The following is a 20,169-nucleotide window of genomic DNA, read 5'->3' as shown; positions in this document are numbered from 1 at the left end:
AAGGGAACCTCCTGGGTTTCCCAACAGCCAAGTCCCGACAGAAGACAACAGACCAACCAAGTGAGGGAGACACCGCCACCGCCAAGGCAACCGTTTCTCAGGGCCAGCACCTGCGGGCAAAAGGGGCTCCTCCGGCCTATATCCAAGCCGGGGAGCGGGTTACCGGTGGGAACCCATTGGAACCATCTACCGTATTTAGGTGCAGGGAAAGGCAGTCACCATCAACCTGCCGGGAGCAGAAACCACCGCAGCCGTCAGTGGGACCTGTGCATCCAGCCGTGTGTTTTACCGAGAACTGTGTCTTCATCATTGGCTGAGTGAGTACCACCGTGCCGTGCGGCACAGCGCTGCCCCTGCGACCCTGCAGCTCACCAGGCCCTGTAACCCGCCTGTCATCCATCCTTTCCCCATCACCGGGCCCCGGGACAACCAACCCCCTACCCACGGAGGGAAGGACTAACAACAAAGCTGCTCCCTGTCACCGCTCCCGGGATCCCCGTTCAGAGCAGCGGTGGTGTCACCAATATCACCACAACCTTGGGTGGCGTCACGGACAATAATCACAAACCCCCCAATCAAAAAAATCCCCTTTTCACTCACGGGCGAGGAACGCCGCTCGAGTCCCCGGGATCCGGCCCACCGCTCGAGCCACCACCGAGCAGCAGCAGCCGCAGCAGCAGCGGGGGCCGGACCCGAGCAGTGGGAGAGCGCAGCGTCCCCTCCTCCGCCCGCGATAGCTGTTGCGTCACAGAAAATGGTGACGTAACAGCGACGTCATTGTCGCTATGTGTGAACCCAGCTTATCAGTTTAAAGAGATTGGCCATTACTTTTACAGAGGTGGCCTATCCTTAGGATTGGTCATCAACGTCTGATTGGCAGGGGTATGGGGTGTCGGACCCCAGCCAATCAGCTGCTCTCGCTACTGGGAAATGCTCAGTTCTAGAGGTACCCCAACTTCTTACCGGGTACTTAACTAGATGCACAGTGCACAGTACCTGGCCATGGCCACTAGCAGTTCAGGGATCCACAGAGCGAGCACGGGGCTGTGGAGGGATCCGCAGAGCGAGCACGGGGCTGCGGAGGGATCCGCAGAGCGAGCACGGGGCTGCGGAGGGATCCGCAGAGCGAGCACGGGGCTGCGGAGGGATCCGCAGAGCGAGCACGGGGCTGCGGAGGGATCCGCAGAGCGAGCACGGGGCTGCGGAGGGATCCGCAGAGCGAGCACGGGGCTGCGGAGGGATCCGCAGAGCGAGCACGGGGCTGCGGAGGGATCCGCAGAGCGAGCACGGGACTGCGGAGGGATCCGCAGAGCGAGCACGGAGCTACGCAGGGATCCGCAAAGCGAGCACGGGGCTGCGGAGGGATCCGCAGAACGAGCCCGGCGCTGCGGAGGGATCCGCAGAGGGAGCACGGGGCTGCAGAGGGATCCGCAGAGCGAGCACGGGGCTGCAGAGGGATCCGCAGAGCGAGCACGGGGCTGCGGAGGGATCCGCAGAGCGAGCACGGGGCTGCGGAGGGATCCGCAGAGCGAGCACGGGGCTGCGGAGGGATCCGCAGAGCGAGCACGGGGCTGCGGAGGGATCCGCAGAGCGAGCACGGGGCTGCGGAGGGATCCGCAGAGCGAGCACGGGGCTGCGGAGGGATCCGCAGAGCGAGCACGGGACTGCGGAGGGATCCGCAGAGCGAGCACGGAGCTACGCAGGGATCCGCAAAGCGAGCACGGGGCTGCGGAGGGATCCGCAGAACGAGCCCGGCGCTGCGGAGGGATCCGCAGAGGGAGCACGGGGCTGCAGAGGGATCCGCAGAGCGAGCACGGGGCTGCAGAGGGATCCGCAGAGCGAGCACGGGGCTGCGGAGGGATCCGCAGAGCGAGCACGGGGCTGCAGAGGGATCCGCAGAGCGAGCACGGGGCTGCAGAGGGATCCGCAGAGCGAGCATGGGGCTGCGGAGGGATCCGCAGAGCGAGCACGGGGCTCCGGAGGGATCCGCAGAGAGTTTATGTGCCTGTACACTAGGGCTCTTTTCGATCTGTGATTTTCATGTGCGAGTGCAATCTGATCAAATCGGATTGCACTCGCACCAGTATTAATCAATGATGCAGTCTCATTTGTCCTGTTTTTTTTCTCCACACCAATCGTTCTCTCGGTACAATCGCATAATGGCATACGCATGTCATACGGATCATTGGTGTTAAAAATCTACAGACTTGCATAGCACTCACATGGCACTCGCATGACTCTCACATGTCATACGGATGCTAGGTGAGAAAAACAAAACACACACCATACGCATGACACTCACCCTACTTTACTGGGCGAGTATCGCAGTGTTTATTTAATCGCAGATGGAAAAGAGCCCCTATTCTCTGAGTGGTAATGTAGGAGCCGAGCACTTTTGCCTGCTAAGCTGCTGTGTCTTGTGCAGTTTTTTAAGTGATCATTGGGGGTCACAGGACCTGGATCCCACCAATCTACAGCACATAGAGGATGGCTAACATTGTAAATTATATCTATGCTTTTGAACTAGCTTTTAGGAAAATAAAAAAATAAAAAAAAAAATCTACGTAAAACCAAAACTCCAGTATTGTAGATTTGGGATAATTTCTAAGGTGTAATACACCAGTGCCATTTCCATTGAATACTGGATTAAAAAGAGCGACATTAAAAATTTCTAAACATTTTTTGTATACCGCACCTGTGAGGAATATTGTGAGGAATAGGACAGTCATACCTGTCAGTCAGCTGTCACTTTTAATTTACACACATCCTGACCCCTGCAGCAAGAAGGAATCCCCCAGATCTGGTCACCAAATGGCAGGGTGACAAAAGTTAATCAAAAATCAGGAAGAGTTCCTGAGTAGAACCAGGCTTTCTGCTGTCAAGGGTAACTCAGAAAGGAAGATGGGCGAGCAACTACAAGTTTTACAAGCAGCTTCAACCAGGATTGTTAAGACTTTGAGGTTCTTGTGTGAGAGCTATAATATTGGAGCGTGTGTAGCACCCACAGATAGGACAGACATTTTCCCTAAATTGCGGTACATGTGTAGCAGCCGATAATAACTGGCCGTAGCAAACAATAGGCACCCTGTGTTTCATATTCATAGATTGATAAAATCATAACTAGAAATATGGCCATATCTTCTATGTGGGACACTCAGGGGCGGAGATATGAGGAAAACTGCCAAATCATAATTTTCTGGAAACTGAAGACGCATCCCATGTCCAGGCCTGTCTTAGGTCACAAGGTGGGATGAGACATGGAAGGTACATACAGTCAGGGCCAGAAATATTTGGACAGTGACACAAGTTTTGTTATTTTAGCTGTTTACAAAAACATGTTCAGAAATACAATTATATATATAATATGGGCTGAAAGTGCACACTCCCAGCTGCAATATGAGAGTTTTCACATCCAAATCGGAGAAAGGGTTTAGGAATCATAGCTCTGTAATGCATAGCCTCCTCTTTTTCAAGGGACCAAAAGTAATTGGACAAGGGACTCTAAGGGCTGCAATTAACTCTGAAGGCGTCTCCCTCGTTAACCTGTAATCAATGAAGTAGTTAAAAGGTCTGGGGTTGATTACAGGTGTGTGGTTTTGCATTTGGAAGCTGTTGCTGTGACCAGACAACATGCGGTCTAAGGAACTCTCAATTGAGGTGAAGCAGAACATCCTGAGGCTGAAAAAAAAGAAAAAATCCATCAGAGAGATAGCAGACATGCTTGGAGTAGCAAAATCAACAGTCGGGTACATTCTGAGAAAAAAGGAATTGACTGGTGAGCTTGGGAACTCAAAAAGGCCTGGGCGTCCACGGATGACTACAGTGGTGGATGATCGCCACATACTTTCTTTGGTGAAGAAGAACCCGTTCACAACATCAACTGAAGTCCAGAACACTCTCAGTGAAGTAGGTGTATCTGTCTCTAAGTCAACAGTAAAGAGAAGACTCCATGAAAGTAAATACAAAAGGGTTCACATCTAGATGCAAACCATTTATCAATTCCAAAAATAGACAGGCCAGAGTTAAATTTTCTGAAAAACACCTCATGAAGCCAGCTCAGTTCTGGAAAAGTATTCTATGGACAGATGAGACAAAGATCAACCTGTACCAGAATGATGGGAAGAAAAAAGTTTGGAGAAGAAAGGGAACGGCACATGATCCAAGGCACACCACATCCTCTGTAAAACATGGTGGAGGCAACGTGATGGCATGGGCATGCATGGCTTTCAATGGCAGTGGGTCACTTGTGTTTATTGATGACATAACAGCAGACAAGAGTAGCCGGATGAATTCTGAAGTGTACAGGGATATACTTTCAGCCCAGATTCAGCCAAATGCCGCAAAGTTGATCGGACGGCGCTTCATAGTACAGATGGACAATGACCCCAAGCATACAGCCAAAGCTACCCAGGAGTTCATGAGTGCAAAAAAGTGGAACATTCTGCAATGGCCAAGTCAATCACCAGATCTTATCCCAATTGAGCATGCATTTCACTTGCTCAAATCCAGACTTAAGACGGAAAGACCCACAAACAAGCAAGACCTGAAGGCTGCGGCTGTAAAGGCCTGGCAAAGCATTAAGAAGGAGGAAACCCAGCGTTTGGTGATGTCCATGGGTTCCAGACTTAAGGCAGTGATTGCCTCCAAAGGATTCGCAACAAAATATTGAAAATAAAAATATTTTGTTTGGGTTTGGTTTATTTGTCCAATTACTTTTGACCTCCTAAAATGTGGAGTGTTTGTAAAGAAATGTGTACAATTCCTACAATTTCTATCAGATATTTTTGTTCAAACCTTCAAATTGAACGTTACAATCTGCACTTGAATTCTGTTGTAGAGGTTTCATTTCAAATCCAATGTGGTGGCATGCAGAGCCCAACTCGCGAAAATTGTGTCACTGTCCAAATATTTATGGACCTAACTGTATGTTCATAAAAATCAGAGCGGACTATTGTGAGTGTCTTTTCTCTGGGAGATTGCATCTTGTCACGTGTGGAAAAGTCCCAAGAAAACCAGTGACACCACAGAGCCTCCCTTGGGCCTAGCCATAAACCAACAAGGTAACTGATCCATCTGTGTATCTATAACTATATTTCTAACATAACTGTAAATCCTATCTTGTATAAAGTGTATTATATAGTGTGCCCTTAAGGTGATTATATATAATTTAATCTTGGGCTGTTTCTTTTATCTCGATACCCGAACCCCATGTCCGTGAGCACATTAAACGATACCTGGACTGTGTTCTGGTCCTATATAGTTCTGCTAACGGACCAGGCCTATATCTAACGAGGAACTGGTGACAGACTTGTGGCGCCCTGGACTAGCCAGGTCGTCACAGGTACTACAACACAACACCCCCCACCCCGAGATAGGCACATCAGTCAGACACAAATCCTTGTTGCCTCCCTCCAGGGGCTGATGTCCACACCAGGTGGGGTGGAGCCAGGCGGTTGGCCCCACCCACTGAGGAGTTCACAGTCCTGGAGGCGGGAAAGGAAGTCAGAGTAGTGAGAAGTGAGAGAGGAGTGAGGAGTGAAGTTAAGCTCGGGCAGAGCTCGAGTGAAGTTGGAGTTGAGTTAGGGAAGTGGTAGTAGAGGAGCAAAACTGACCGTGTCCGGGTACGTGGCACGGGCACCGAGAGCAAGGTTAGCCGACGGTGGTGGCCGTCTGCAGGAGAGGCAGATCGACGTGGAACCGTAGGACCGGGGACGGGCGGCGGCCCGCCGGTACCGAACCGGGGAGTGAAGTGAAGCCAGCACAAACCGGCAGGGCATGCGGACCCCGACCAGGCTTGGAGTCGCCGTTAAACAGGTCAAATCCGTTAGTGACCGGAACCCCAGGGGTTTCCAAACAGCCAAGACCAGATTGAAGGCAACCGTTCAAACAGCAAAAAGGGAAATACAGCTACCGCCACAGCTAGAGTTCCCAGGGCCAGAGCCTGCTGGCAAAAGGGCTCCTCCGGCATATATCCACGCTGGGGAGCGAGTTACCGGCGGGAAGCCATCGGGACCGAACACACACAAAAGGTGCAGGGAAAGGCAGCCACCACTAACCGTCCGGGAGAAGCCACAGCAGCCGGCTGCGGGACCCGTCCATCCAGCTGTTTTACCAGAGACTGTGCCTCCATTTGTGGCCGAGTGAGTACTACCGTGGCAACTGGCATCGCGCTGTGCAGTCCAAGCGACCCTGCACCTTGCGAGCCCTGCTTCCCCGTCACCTCAACCGGGCCCCGGGACCACCAACCCCCTACCCACGGAGGGGGAAAACATCTCAGCTGCTCCCTAACAACGCTCCCGGGATTCCAGTCACCAGCAGCGGTGGTGCCCACCTTCACCACAAACCGTGGGTGTCGTCACGGACCAAATCCCCAAACCAAACCACCCCTTTCACTCACGGGCGAGGAGCGCCGCTCGAGTCCCCGGATCCGGCCCACCACTCGAGCCACCGAGCAGCAGCGCCGGACCCGAGCGCCAGCGAGAGCGCAGCAGCGACGGCTCCCTCCCCGCCCGCGACAGACTACAGTACTGAACTGGAGTTCTGTTTCACTGGGGCTAGTGAATAGGATCTGTTGGGGTTGTGAGAGCTGGTTGCTGGGCCAGAGTTTGCTCGGCCTGCCCTGTCTCCCTCACTGTGCCTCCCTGTGCCCGCGTGGATAGGAGGTGCAAGTGTTCTTCTATGACAAGCGGACCTTACATACCCCTTGGGGGCGCGGAACATCGCTGAAGTGACAAGGTTGTATCACGTGGCTCTGATGTATTAGACATGTCAGGGTGGGGTTGTGAGGTGTGGTTTTGTCACAGATTGACAGGACTACAACCGAGCGCAGGGATCTTGAGTGACCCCCCGGCCCGGTTTGTGACAGCACTCATGCAAATGTAGGCTACTTGTGTAGTCTGTTCCTGTCGTCACATTGTCTAGTCTAAAGTTTTACTGTGGCGCCCTGGACAAGCCAGGGGCCACAGGTAACAACACACACACACACACACACACACACACACACACCCCCTCAGCAGTTCACAGCAGTCATGCCCAGTGAGACCTGATTTCTTCCTCGGGTTCAGACAGACACACCAGGTGGGCGGAGTCAGGCAGATGGGCACGCCCACCGAGGAGTTTAGCTGAGGCAGGAAACAAGCCCAGACAAGTCCAGGCAGAGGAAGAGAGAGGAGGTCTGCAGAGAGGCAGGCGCAGACTGGGGCCTAGGTTGGAGCCTAGGGCCCTCGTGTAGCAGTCAGGCAGATGGTAGTGGCCGTCTGCAGGGGCCGGGAAGACAGTCTGGTGGAACCGTAGGTAGCTGGGGCTGGGCGGTGGCCCACCGGTACTGAACCGGGGAGCCAGCTGGAAACCGGAGCGCAGGAGGAGCGTACGGAAGGTGCAGGAAAGGACTTACATTACCAACCTGGGGTCAGGGGAAAAACACCACAGCCGTTTGTGGGACCCGTTCATCCAGCCGTTTGTTTCATCAGAGACTCCGTGTGTGTTACTGGCTGAGAGTGAGTACCACCGTGCCGTGCGGCACAGCGCTGCCCCCGCGACCCTGCACCTGGCCAGGCCCCGTAATCCGCCTGCAATCCATCCCTACCCCATCACCGGGCCTCGGAACAACCAATTTCCCTACCCACGGAGAGGAGGACTAACATCCAAGCTGCTCCCTGTCATCGCTCCCGGGATCCCCGTCCAGAGCAGCGGTGGTGTCACCAATCTCACCACAACCGTGGGTGGCGTCACGGACAATAACCAAATCCCCACAATCCAATCCCCACCCTTTTCACTCACGGGCGAGGAGCGCCGCTCGAGTCCCCGGGATCCGGCCCACCGCTCGAGCCAGCACCGAGCAGCAGCGGCCGGACCCGAGCAGTGGGAGAGCGCAGCGTCCCCTCCTCCGCCCGCGACACTACTATCTGACACTAACACTAACAAATGTGTGTTTACAAAAAGTAGAGGGAAAAGTACCGTATTCTGTGTGATCAGAATACTCGGGGTTGTTTGTAGTCTGTAACCATAAATACATATAGGACAGTTTAGGAGCTGTGGAAATAAACTGGTGAACATCTGTACTCATTTACAGGTTTGCTTCATCCATTATCTTAAATATATTGAAGCAATTGAGTTTAGATACAAAATCAGATGTACCTTTCAACAAAAAAACCACCAAAACCTTAAGTGTAGAGTTGTTACTGGATGGTTCACGTCATGTCATCAGTATATGCAATAGAAATCAGGGCTTTATAGACGCGGGCTTGAAAAATCAACCTACAGTATATGGTTATGCTGTTATTACATGAATAATTAATAATAAAGAAGAAGGGTCCGTACCAGGTGTAATTCATCTCCTTCCACCCATTGTGTCCAGCCACGTCCTTCCTTTTCTCCTTTCTGTACACATACCAGCTTGTCTCCTTCCCAATTGATTGTTGTCTAAAGAAAATAGATATTATAAAAAATAAGTCATATACCTGTGTAGAAGTATACAGCCTAAATCATAATAAGACGACCATTCTGTAAGGAACAAGGCTTTATGTGCTGCCAGTATCGCTCCCCTGATGTCATCCAATACTTTACTGCTCTATCGTCGAGGACTCGTATACTTGGATTGAAAGCAAACGTGCCGCTGCATAATTCATACATGATGACGGCAGACACAAAGCACAGAGAGCAATCATGCTCTATAGATATTGGCCTGATCCAACCAGTATAAAAAGTTCTTGCCATATGAAAATTAAAATACAGTTGTCTTCTTGCATCAGAGGAGCCATAGGACCTCATCACTTACAAGTGTGAACGCAACCTCTACACCAATCTATTTCTGTTAATCGGATGATCATTACATCTATGGCCCAGTACAACCAGAAAGACTGCAGAATTGACTATTCATACGGTGTTAGATTATTATTACAACATATGCAAAGTACAGACTACAAACAGCACAACTACCGTAGTCTCAGGCAGAAACAGGGATACCAGCGACAACTGCTAAAGGCTATATGATAAAGGGGTCCGGCGTGTAATATTGATGATCTATCTTTCAGATAGGTCATCAATATTTGACTAGTGGAGGTCCAACATCCGGGCCCCCTTCGATCAGCTGCCATTGGCTCCTATTCTCTTCAACAGGACCTGATCTACAGTGCCTGGCAGCGGCCAGAATACAGTCAACACAGCTGTGATGTCCACTAATAAGATATGATCTACAAGGAGGGGTGGTGGGGGGGGGGGGATCATGTATTCGACTAAAACAACTCTGATATTCTACTGAAAGGTCATCAATATGAGATGCCCAGACACCTTCATTGTTTAATCATAACAAAATCAAAAACAATATACGGATAATCAATATAATCATTAACAAAAATCATGACAATATCCTAATATTGAATTCATTTGTGGTCTCAGCACAATAAAGCAGCATTTAACACAGTTTATGTATGGTTCTAAGTGTACCCACAAGTGTGGTCAACAGACTCCTATGGTGTTGCGTTGCGAACTTCTGCAACATATCAATTTCCTCTTGTGGTGGATTTTCTGTACCTTGAGTACCAAATCACATGTGATCCACTTATCATAGACTTCAATGAAAATCTCATGCAGCTGTGACTTGTTTGGGATTTGGTCTTTTTTTGTTTTTTTTTCTGTTTTACAGTAAAATAACAGCTGTAAAATATATTATGCGGCAGCTCAGTGTGTACTGGGCAGTGTGGTTGGTCATACTGGTACACTTACTATGGCGCCTGCTGGCGGGTAAGAGTTTTTTCTTCACTTCCGCACTTTAGTACAAATGAGGGCTGCCTCAGTAGTTTATATACTGCTATGTATAGGATTTGTTATTTGGTTACATTCTGCGGGGTCATTTAATGAAATGTGTATAGTCTTCCTCACAATCATATCCCTGGTTCCTTGAACATATTTAGAAGGCCGGGGGTCACACGAATGTACAAATTGAACGAATGCAATGTGAGAAAACCTCATGTTGCACTCAGACCAATGTTAGTAAATGTTGAAGACCAGATCTTGGAGTTTTTTCTCATCTCTAATCGGAGAAAAGAATAGCAGCATGCTGCAATTGGCAGAATGCCTTCGCTCATGGGCACCTGTACCGCCCCCCCCCCCGTGCCAGCGGCCGAGCTGCTCTGATCCGGAGCCGCGGTAGCTCGAGGGGGTCTCCGGGTCCAGGGGGGTCCACGCAGACACTCGAATTAAAAAGGGGGGGGGGAATATGTACAGGGGGTATGTTGGAAAGTTCGTGACGCCACCCACGAAGCGTGGGAATGTGAGGGACCACCGCTGCCGTTGACGATGTTGTGGCAGCCTGATGTTTAACCCCTCCGTGGGTAGGGGGTTTGTGTCCCAGGGCCCGCTGATGATGGGAAGGTGTTTGGGTGCCATGGGGGGGATAGGAACAGGGGTTTCCAATGTACTCACTCAGTCCACAAATTAACCACACCGACAGCTTGTAAACCAGAATTCTGAGCACCACTGCAGCCTGCGGGGAGCACGCCTGGATCCGTGCCCTTGGTGTTGCAGTTGGTCTGTGGCCCTGTCCTTGGCACTTCAAACTCAATTGGACCCGTTGGTATGAAACTATGAAACTCTCCGGGTCCCGCTCACCCGTATGGCTAACGGAGTGAGCTTGCTCTCAGGGTTCACACGTAGGATTTGTTTGGACTGTAGTGGGAAAGTCCTATCCCATCGGTGCGCTAGTACCTCGATTTTGGAGCGGGTTGGGATGACACTTGAAGTCTTCACCCCCGTTGTACCTGGCCCCTGCCCGATGATAGCTCAAGGCCGCCGGCTGCCCTCCTCGGCAGTCCGTGCCCCTTGACACTGTCCTCTGCGACCGGAGTCCAGCTCCTACCAGGTCCAGACCAACTTCTGCCACCTAGTACACAGGAGCTCTCCTCCGTGGCCTCTCCTCACGAGAGCCACTTCACCTCCTCTCTCCTCAACTCTCCACTCTCAACTCTCACTGTCCTTACTTTCTCCTCACCAACCCCCCATGTGGGCGGCCCTATTCCCTTCAGGCCCCCCAATGGTGTGTCTGGTAGGTTCAAGTGGGAAGTGTTCCAAGGATTTTGATTGGCTAAGCTGTTAGCAACACCAAAGGACCAGGATCCGTAACCAAGGAGGGTGGATACTGTGCCGAAGGGCAGATTGCACAATATCTTGCAATGACCTGATAGGCCAGGGCATCACTTTCCCCCTTGGTTAAACGTAGCTCATCCGCGAGCTACAAGATGACAGAGGTTTATTTTGTTTTGCTGAAACTGGAAAAGGAAAAAATAGAAATGAACACACTTATTTAACGGGTCCATCCCACACAGTGGAGGCAATGCACTTAACGTTACTAAATTTTTAGACTAAGAGTTTGTCGCCCAACGGTGAGACGCTACCGTTTTTTGTGGTAAAGGAGGCTCAATCTACTCCTTTGCAGCCCCTTCCTGCGACTGTCTAGTCCCCACGTCCCGGATCCCAATAACCCGCCACCCAAACAACCTGTTCCCCCTGGAAACCTAAAATGGGTCCATGACCGGGTTAAGGTCCCGGGTGTTGTACCTTTGACGACTCTGGTTGGCACAGGAGGTGCAACTATTTTACAAGACACAAGTTTGTGTTGGTCACACCAGTCCTGTGACCGTGGTCCATTTTTACTTAAGACATATATATCAAACTGAGCGGAGTCCATGTACCGGTGTACACATTTTTGACAATTTTCGAGAAAATCTGGTAACTTTCACTCTTTTCATTAAAACTGGCTGATTGTTATTTTCCATATAGAAAATGTTAGCAAAACTGTGGAAAATAATAAACGAAACACCGATACCGAACATTCTATGGCATCGCAACTGTTAGTACTGTAACATTCAACACTTATTCACGCTCACTGGGAGGCAGGTAGTCAACAGCGGCGGCTGGTACTACTCGCTCGTCGACCATGGCGAGCCGCTTCACATCTAAGGCGTACCAGCCATGTTCACCCCAACGACGGGTGTAGCTGACTACTTCTCCGGCCTCCAGGTTACAGCCTGGGTGGCCACTGGGGAGATGCTGCTCGATATTCTGGCAGGTGACAAACACTTCCTCTGGGAGGTTCGCCTCCAGCAGAAAACCCCATCCTTTCTCGGGCTCAAACCGCCTGACGTACCCACTGCGCTGCGGCCCACGGACACGGTAAGTGGCCTTCCTCAGGTACTCTTTTTCCTTCCAGGTTTGGGCCAGCATCTCCTGCCATTGTCGCTCTTGCGTGGTCATTACTGACATCTGTTGCTGGTGTGGTTGTCGTTCCCAGTAGGGGGCATCAGCGTCCGGCCTCAGCTCCCTATCTGGCTCTGGCTTGACATGAACTCTGGCGGCCCCAACAGCCGTCGGGATGCCACGCGGTAACGGAACAGGCAGACATCTTGATTCCGCTCCCGCTGGTGTAGACTGATGAACAGACTGCTCTGCAGCCGGGGTTGCAGGGCCTGGGTGCTCCGCCTCTGAGGACGGGCCCGGAGATGCGGCCGGGTCTGGTCTGGCCGGTGTCTGCGGGACCGCTGCCGTGGCTGGAATGAGGGCCTTGCTCTGGATCTCTGCAGCTGGAGACTCTGGTAAACATACTGAAGGTTCCGCTGCCGGGGTTGGTGGGGGAAGCTCGGCGTCCACCGAGGACAGGGTATTCGGCTGTGTAGCGCTCACTGCGAGCGGGGACGGTCCGGATCCCTCAGCCGCTGTGGCCGGATTTGGGCAATCGATAGGGACTGGGTAACCGCTTACTCTCTCTTCACGTGGGTTTTCAATCTCACGGCCTCGCACCGCCATCAACAGGCTCCTCATCTCTTCCCTCCAGTGGTTCAGAATGAAGAGGAATTGCATCCACATCCTCCAGCACAGTTGCTCTGTTTCCTCCTCTATCCATGCCGCAGTCCCGGGGACAGCACGCTCTGGGGACCAGTCTCGCTCCGCCATCTTGCCACTGCGTCTTCTAGGAATGTTGTGACAGAGTCCTGGCATCCCTGCTCCACTTCCGCTAGTAACACATTCTGGCCCACCTCCTCAGTCTTTTCGCAGCACTCTCTAACTGACAGTGGCCCTCTGGGGACTTCCGGTTCCGGCCTCTTCAGGAAGACTAGGGGCGGGGCTTAATCTTCGCGCACTTTCTCGGAGAAGACTGGGTTTTGGTGCGAAAAAATGGCAGAAAATGGGGGAATTGGCAGGAAACAGAATTTTGACTCGCGGTCTTCGGCTTTCAAGGCACACGTCACCCAGGTTAGTGGGTGCTGCTCGTATCCTGTTCGTGATGCCAGGTTTTTCGAGGTGTACCAACCCTGTGCCAGCGGCCGAGCCGCTCGGATCCGGAGCCGCGGTTGCTCGAGGGGTCTCCGGGTCCAGTGGGGTTCGCGCGGACACTCGAATTAAAAAGGGGGGAATATGTACAGGGGGTTTGTTGGAAAGTTCGTGACGCCACCCACGGTGCGTGGTAATGTGAGGGCCCACCGCTGCCATTGGGGAGCTCGGTGACGATGTTGTGGCAGCCTGATGTTTAACCCCTCTGTGGGTAGGGGGTTTGTGTCCCAGGGCCCGCTGATGATGGGAAGGTGTTTGGGTGCCGTGGGGGGAATAGGAACAGGGGTTTCCAATGTACTCACTCAGTCCACAAATTAACCACACCGACAGCTTGTAAACCAGAATTCTGAGCACCACTGCAGCCTGCGGGGAGCACGCCTGGATCCGTGCCCTTGGTGTTGCGGTTGGTCTGTGGCCCTGTCCTTGGCATTTCAAACTCAATTGGACCCATTGGTATGAAACTCTCCGGGTCCCGCTCACCCATATGGCTAACTGAGTGCGCTTGCTCTCAGGGTTCACGCGTAGGATTTCTTTGGATTGTTGTGGGAAAGTCCTATCCCATTGGTGCGCTAATACCCCGTTTTTGGAGCGGGTTGGGGGATGACACTTGAAGTCTTCACCCCCGTCGGATAAATTACCGGAACGCATGAAGCTATTTTCCGGCCTGGGGTCCACGTACCCCGGCGTGCCCTGGCCTCTGCCCGGTGATAGCTCAAGGCCGCCGGCTGCCCTCCTCGGCAGTCCGTGCCCCTTGACACTGTCCCCTGCGAGCGGGTTCCAGCTCCTACCAGGCCCAGACCAACGTCTGCCACCTAGTACACAGGAGCTCTCCTCCGTGGCCTCTCCTCACGAGAGCCACTTCACCTCCTCTCCTCAACTCTCCACTCTCAACTCTCACTGTCCTTACTTTCTCCTCACCAACCCTCCATGTGGGTGGCCCTATTCCCTTCAGGCCCCCCAATGGTGTGTCTGGTAAGTTCAAGTGGGAAGTGTTCCCAGGATTTTGATTGGCTAAGCTGTTAGCAACACCAAAGGACCAGGATCCGTAACTAAGGAGGGTGGATACTGTTCAGAAGGGCAGATTGCACAATATCCTGCGACGACCTGATAGGCCAGGGCGTCACACACCCATACAAGTCTATGGGTGCATGTGAAACATTGGACTGCACTGGGATGACATCAGTCCGATATACGCAGAGACAGGCAATGGAGAAGATGAAGAGATTAATCTTTCCATCTTCTCTGCACTTGGGATCCCATTCTCCCATGTGAAAGAATGAATTCACAGTGAGTGATATTCGGTCATGCACGCAGCAGAGTTTGATTCGAGTGTCATTAGCTCATCATATCCGATGCTATATGGTCATCTTACCCCGGCCTTACTTTAAACACAAAATTTCCAAAAGACGTGTATTAACATAGAAGCTGGGTGTGGACAGTCTCCAAAACTACCAGCTACTTACAAGACCACTCCATAGAGCATGTAAACCAGAGAAACAAGGAGTTTGAAGGTCAATTAAAAGTACAATGTTTCTTAGAACAATAGTAAAATTGAATGAGGACATTAAAAAAACATAAAAACACAATACATAAAAGTACCGTATATGGTGGAAAGAGCACCCAGGTAACAGACCATAAAGAGACAGTTTACTAAAAGGAAGACTCGAATCCCTTATACATAGTCATGCCTTTAATAGGAAAACAGTACATATACAACAAAGGGAGATCAGAATCACATACCGAAGTCCTAAGTGCTTAAAGATATAGAGCACCAAAGGTGCTCTAAGAGTTCTCCAAATATAGATTTCGACGTACGTTTCACGTTGTCATTTGCTTAATCTTTATTTTTTTTTTTATATAGCGCTAACATATTCCGCAGCGCTTTACATACATCAGGAACACTGTCCCCATTGGGGCTCAAAATCTAAATTCCCTTATTGTATGTTTTTTTGGAGTGTGGGAGGAAACCGGAGTACTCGGAGGAAACCCACGCAAACACAGGGAGAACATACAAACTCCTTGCAGTTCATCAATCATGAGGAAAGTCATGATTAAGCAAATGACTGAACGCGAAATGTACGTCGAGGTCAGAGGTTTATATTTGGAGAACTCTTAGGGCGGCTTTGCACGTTGCGACATTGCACGTGCGATGTCGATGGGGTCAAATCGAAAGTGACGCACATCCGGCGTCGCAGTCGATATCGCAACGTGTAAATCCTTTTTGATACGATGAACGAGCGCAAAAGCGTAGTTATCGTATCATCGCTGCAGCCTCCGACATTTCCATAATGCCGATGCAGCGACAGGTGCGATGTTGTTCCTCGCTCCTGCGGCAGCACACATCGCTGTGTGTAAAGCCGCAGGAGCGAGGAATATCACCTTACCTGCCTCCCGGCTGCAATAAGAAGAACGGAGGTGGGCGGGATGTTTACATCCTGCTCCTCTCCGACCCTCCACTTCAATTGGCCGCCTGCCGTGTGACGTCGCTGTGACGCCGCACGACCCGCCCCCTTAGGAAGGAGGCAGGTCGCCGGCCAGAGGGACATCGCACGGCAGGTATGTGCGTGTGAAACTGCCGTAGCGATAATAATCGCTACGGCAGCTTTCACTAGATATTGCACGTGCGACGGGGGCGGGACTATCGCTGCAGCATCGGTAACACATTGTTACCAATGTCACAGCGTGCAAAGCCCGCCTTAGAGTACCTTTGGTTCCACCCTGAGGTTAATCTTTTATACCTTTAAAGTACTTTAGGTATGTGATTCTGAACTCCCTTTGTTGTATATGTACTATTTCCCTTGTAAAAGCATGGCTATGTATGAGGGATTCAGATCTTCCTTTTTGTAAACTTTCTCTTTATAGTCTGTTACCTGGGTGCTCTTCCCACCATATACTTTTATGTATTGTCTTTTTATGTTTTATAATGTCCTCATTCAATTTTACTATTGTTCTAATAAACATTGTACTTTTAATTGACCTTCAAACTCCTTATTTCTCTGGTTTACCTGGCCTTACTTTGTGCATTTATTTAAAATCTGTTTTGAAACGGCAAAAAACTCTTAACTGTAGCTTATATTCATTCATAGCTTACGGTATATTCATTTTTGTCTGGAGTACTATAACTCTCTTCTGATCAGTCCTCATTTAACCAAATTTTCTCTTCTCCAATCCGCCCCAGAATGTGGCAGCCAGGATTGTATTTTGTATATTTTTTGTAGCTACACTGATGCCTCCACCTTATGTCAGTCATTGCACTGGTTACCCATCTGGTACAGAATTTAATATTAACTCATCTCACACACACAAAGCTCTCTACCATTCTGCGCTACCACACATCTCCTCCCTCATATCTCCTACCTGTGCTTTCTGTTCTGCAATGAATACTTACACGTCCTGTAATAAGACTAACATGCTCTGTAATCCGAACCTCCCACCTCTGTCTGCAAGACTTCTCTTGTGCTGCGCCAGGTTTCTGGAATGTACTACCCAGGTCGATCCAAGTAATACCTAGCCCTCACAATTTTAAGCATACTTTGAAAACACATCTCTTTAGACAAGCCTTACTTCACTAATCTACCTCTCTCCTGACCCTCCTTTCTTATTTTTCCTCAGAATCAGTTTCCTCCTCTTCATCAGTCTGAACATCTTCCATGCCCCCGATAGCATGCAGCTTTATAGAAACAACCATCATTTATTATGATGATGGCTGGACAGGCACTTTGACCTATTATGTCCTGTCTATTTCCTTACAAATTGTAAGCCGGACCCTTACTCCTCGTGTAACTTTTGAACTAGGTGTAATTTTACATGGTCTTTTCATGTTCCCTCTCAATTGTAAAAGGTTGGTGTCATACAAAGTATAATTATTAAGTAACCAGCATATTGCTGTGGTCTCTGGACAGATCTGCTTTCTGGTAAGATCTTACACAGCTCGATTAAGAATTATCGCAGCATTGTAATTAACCTTGTCCTTTCCCCTCCGGTGTACGTGGAGTAACCTTTGGACCATTAACTTAAGTACTAAAATATCCTGAAGTAAATCCCTGGCAAGTCTTCTGTGAGTATTCACCATACTGCCACAAGTACATTTACATTAGGGAGGGGAGTGTCTCAAATTAATAGTCATATAGAAGAGCTAAACTTGTCATTAACTGTGTAACCAAACCCAAGAACATAAAGTAGCAGAGAATATTACAATGGATCTAGTGTAGGTAAATCCTTTCTGAGCTAAACTGCTTGGACTACATTTGTGGCCCTGTTCTTATAGTGGGGAAATCTACAAGCATGTGTAAAGTCCAGACTTGTGCCCCTGTGTATGTCACCCACAGGACACCATGCAAATGAGATGCCTACTGTATGTGATATTCAGGGGCGGGTGGGCGGGCATATAATCAGTGCAACCTATGAGGCCACACAGGGGCCCCAAGAAGTAAAAAGGGCCCATTTTCATCTCCCAAGCAGGTAGAATTGTGCATTATGATGAGCTGGTGGCCTGGGATAGACCCATATACTGCTCTTACACAGGAGCCTCTTCTGCCCGTGGTGATATTAGATCACTCGAGCACGCCTTTGTACTACCAAGACATCCTGCAAAATAGAGTGCCGCATGTCAGTGCATACCATTGAATGAATGTCAAAAAGATATATATAAAAAAAAATAAGAAAATATATTATACTAGAAGGTGGCCCGATTCTACGCATCGGGTATTCTAGAATTTACGTATTGTGTAGTTCATGTATGATTTTTGTTCTATATTATATATATATATATATATATATATATATATATATATATATATATATATATATATATATATATATATATGCTGTTGTGTGTAGTTACCAAGTGTTTGTGTAGGCGCTGTACATGTTCTGGGTGTTGTCTGGGTGTGACGGGGGGGTGAGAGCGGTGTTGTATGTGTGTTGCGTTGTTTGTGGAGCGCTGTGTGTCTGTAGCGTTGTGTGTGTGTTGCGCGGTTTGTGTGTGTGTGGTGTGTTTTGGGGGGAGGTATGTTTTGTGCAATGTGTGTGTTGTGCGGTATGTGCGTATATTTGTGTGTGCCGTGGTGTTTGTGTGTTGGGTGTTGTGTGTGTGCAGCGTTGTCTGTGTGTGTGGGTGTCTGTGTAGGGCAGTTGTTTGTGGTTCCCAGTGTGTGTGTGTGTGGTATGTTGTGCAGTGCGCGCGCGTGTGTGTGTGTGTGTGTGTGTGTGTGTGTGTGTGCATGTGCATCAGCCTCTCTTCCCTCAGCCTACCTCTCCTAGCCTCCCTCCTCCCAGCCTCCCTCAGCATCAGCCTCCCTCTCCCAGCCTCCCCAAGCATCAGCCTCCACCAGCATCAGCCTCCACCAGCATCAGCCTCTCTCCTTCCAGCCTCCCCCAGCATCAGCCTCCGCCAGCATCAGCCTCTCTCCTTCCAGCCTCCTCCAGCATCAGCCTCCCTCTCCAAGCCTTCCCCAGGATCAGCCTCTCTCCTCCCAGCCTCCGTCCTCCCAGCCTTCCCCAGCATCAGCTTTCCCCTCCCAGCCTCCCTCAGCATCAGCCTTCCCCAGCATCAGCCTCTCTCCTCCCAGCCTCAGCCTCTCTCCTTCCAGCCTCCCCCAGCATCAGCCTCTCTCCTTCCAGCCTCCCTCAGCATCAGCCTCCCCTTCCCAGCCTTCCCCAGGATCAGCCTCTCTCCTCCCAGCCTCCTTCCTCCCAGCCTCCCCCTCCCAGCCTCCCTCAGCATCAGCCTTCCGCTCCCAGTCTCCCCCAGCATCAGCCTCCCCAAGCATCAGCCTCCACCAGCATCAGCCTCTCTCCTTCCAGCCTCCCCCAGCATCAGCCTCTCTCCTTCCAGCCTCCCTCAGCATCAGCCTCCCGTTCCCAGCCTTCCCCAGGATCAGCCTCTCTCCTCCCAGCCTCCTTCCTCCCAGCCTCCCCCTCCCAGCCTCCCTCAGCATCAGCCTTCCCCTCCCAGTCTCCCCCAGCATCAGCCTCCCCAAGCATCAGCCTCCACCAGCATTAGCCTCTCTCCTTCCAGCCTCCCCCAACATCAGCCTCCCCAAGCATCAGCCTCCACCAGCATCAGCCTCCCTCGTCCCAGCTTCCCCCAGCATCAGCCTCCCCCTCCCAGCCTCAGCCTCTCTCCTCCCAGCATCAGCCTCTCTCATCCCAGCATCAGCCTCTCTCCTCCCAGCATCAGCCTCTCTCCTCCCAGCATCAGCCTCTCCTCTCTGTCCCCAGCATCAGCCTCTCTCCTCCCAGCCTTCCCCAGCATCAGCCTCTCTCCTCCCAGCCTCCCCCAGCATCAGCCTCTCTCCTCCCAGCCTCCCCCAGCATCAGCCTCCCCCAGCATCAGCCTCTATTCTTCCAGCCTCCCCCAGCATCAGCCTCTCTCCTTCCAGCCTCCCCCAGCATCAGCCTCCCTCTCCCAGCCTTCCCCAGGATCAGCCTCTCTCCTCCCAGCCTCCGTCCTCCCAGCCTTCCCCAGCATCAGCTTTCCCCTCCCAGCCTCCCTCAGCATCAGCCTTCCCCAGCATCAGCCTCCCTCCTCCCAGCCTCAGCCTCTCTCCTTCCAGCCTCCCCCAGCATCAGCCTCTCTCCTTCCAGCCTCCCTCAGCATCAGCCTCCCCTTCCCAGCCTTCCCCAGGATCAGCCTCTCTCCTCCCAGCCTCCTTCCTCCCAGCCTCCCCCTCCCAGCCTCCTTCAGCATCAGCCTTCCCCTCCCAGTCTCCCCCAGCATCAGCCTCCCCCTCCCAGCCTTCCCCATGATCAGCCTCTCTGCTCCCAGCCTCCTCCAGCACGCCGTGCTCCTCTGCCGACACTCACACACCCGATCGCATCCACTCACACACACCCGATCGCATC

At 51.3% G+C, this 20,169-nt stretch overlaps 1 protein-coding gene across 1 annotated transcript in view; it reads right to left on the bottom strand.

The window, feature by feature from the left end:
• Positions 1–20,169, bottom strand: part of RBP1 (retinol binding protein 1) — a 70,845-nt gene that overhangs the window by 9,309 nt on the left and 41,367 nt on the right. Inside the window, exon 3 of the mRNA XM_075338677.1 lies at positions 8,320–8,421. Within this exon, the coding sequence (XP_075194792.1) occupies positions 8,320–8,421 (102 nt within the window). The remainder of the gene's footprint in view (positions 1–8,319; positions 8,422–20,169) is intronic.

This window comes from Anomaloglossus baeobatrachus, chromosome 3, assembly GCF_048569485.1.
Source record: "Anomaloglossus baeobatrachus isolate aAnoBae1 chromosome 3, aAnoBae1.hap1, whole genome shotgun sequence".
NCBI lineage: Eukaryota > Metazoa > Chordata > Amphibia > Anura > Aromobatidae > Anomaloglossus > Anomaloglossus baeobatrachus.
The sequence above is the reverse complement of the archived record's forward strand: the minus strand, read 5'-3'. Positions and strand labels throughout refer to the sequence as shown.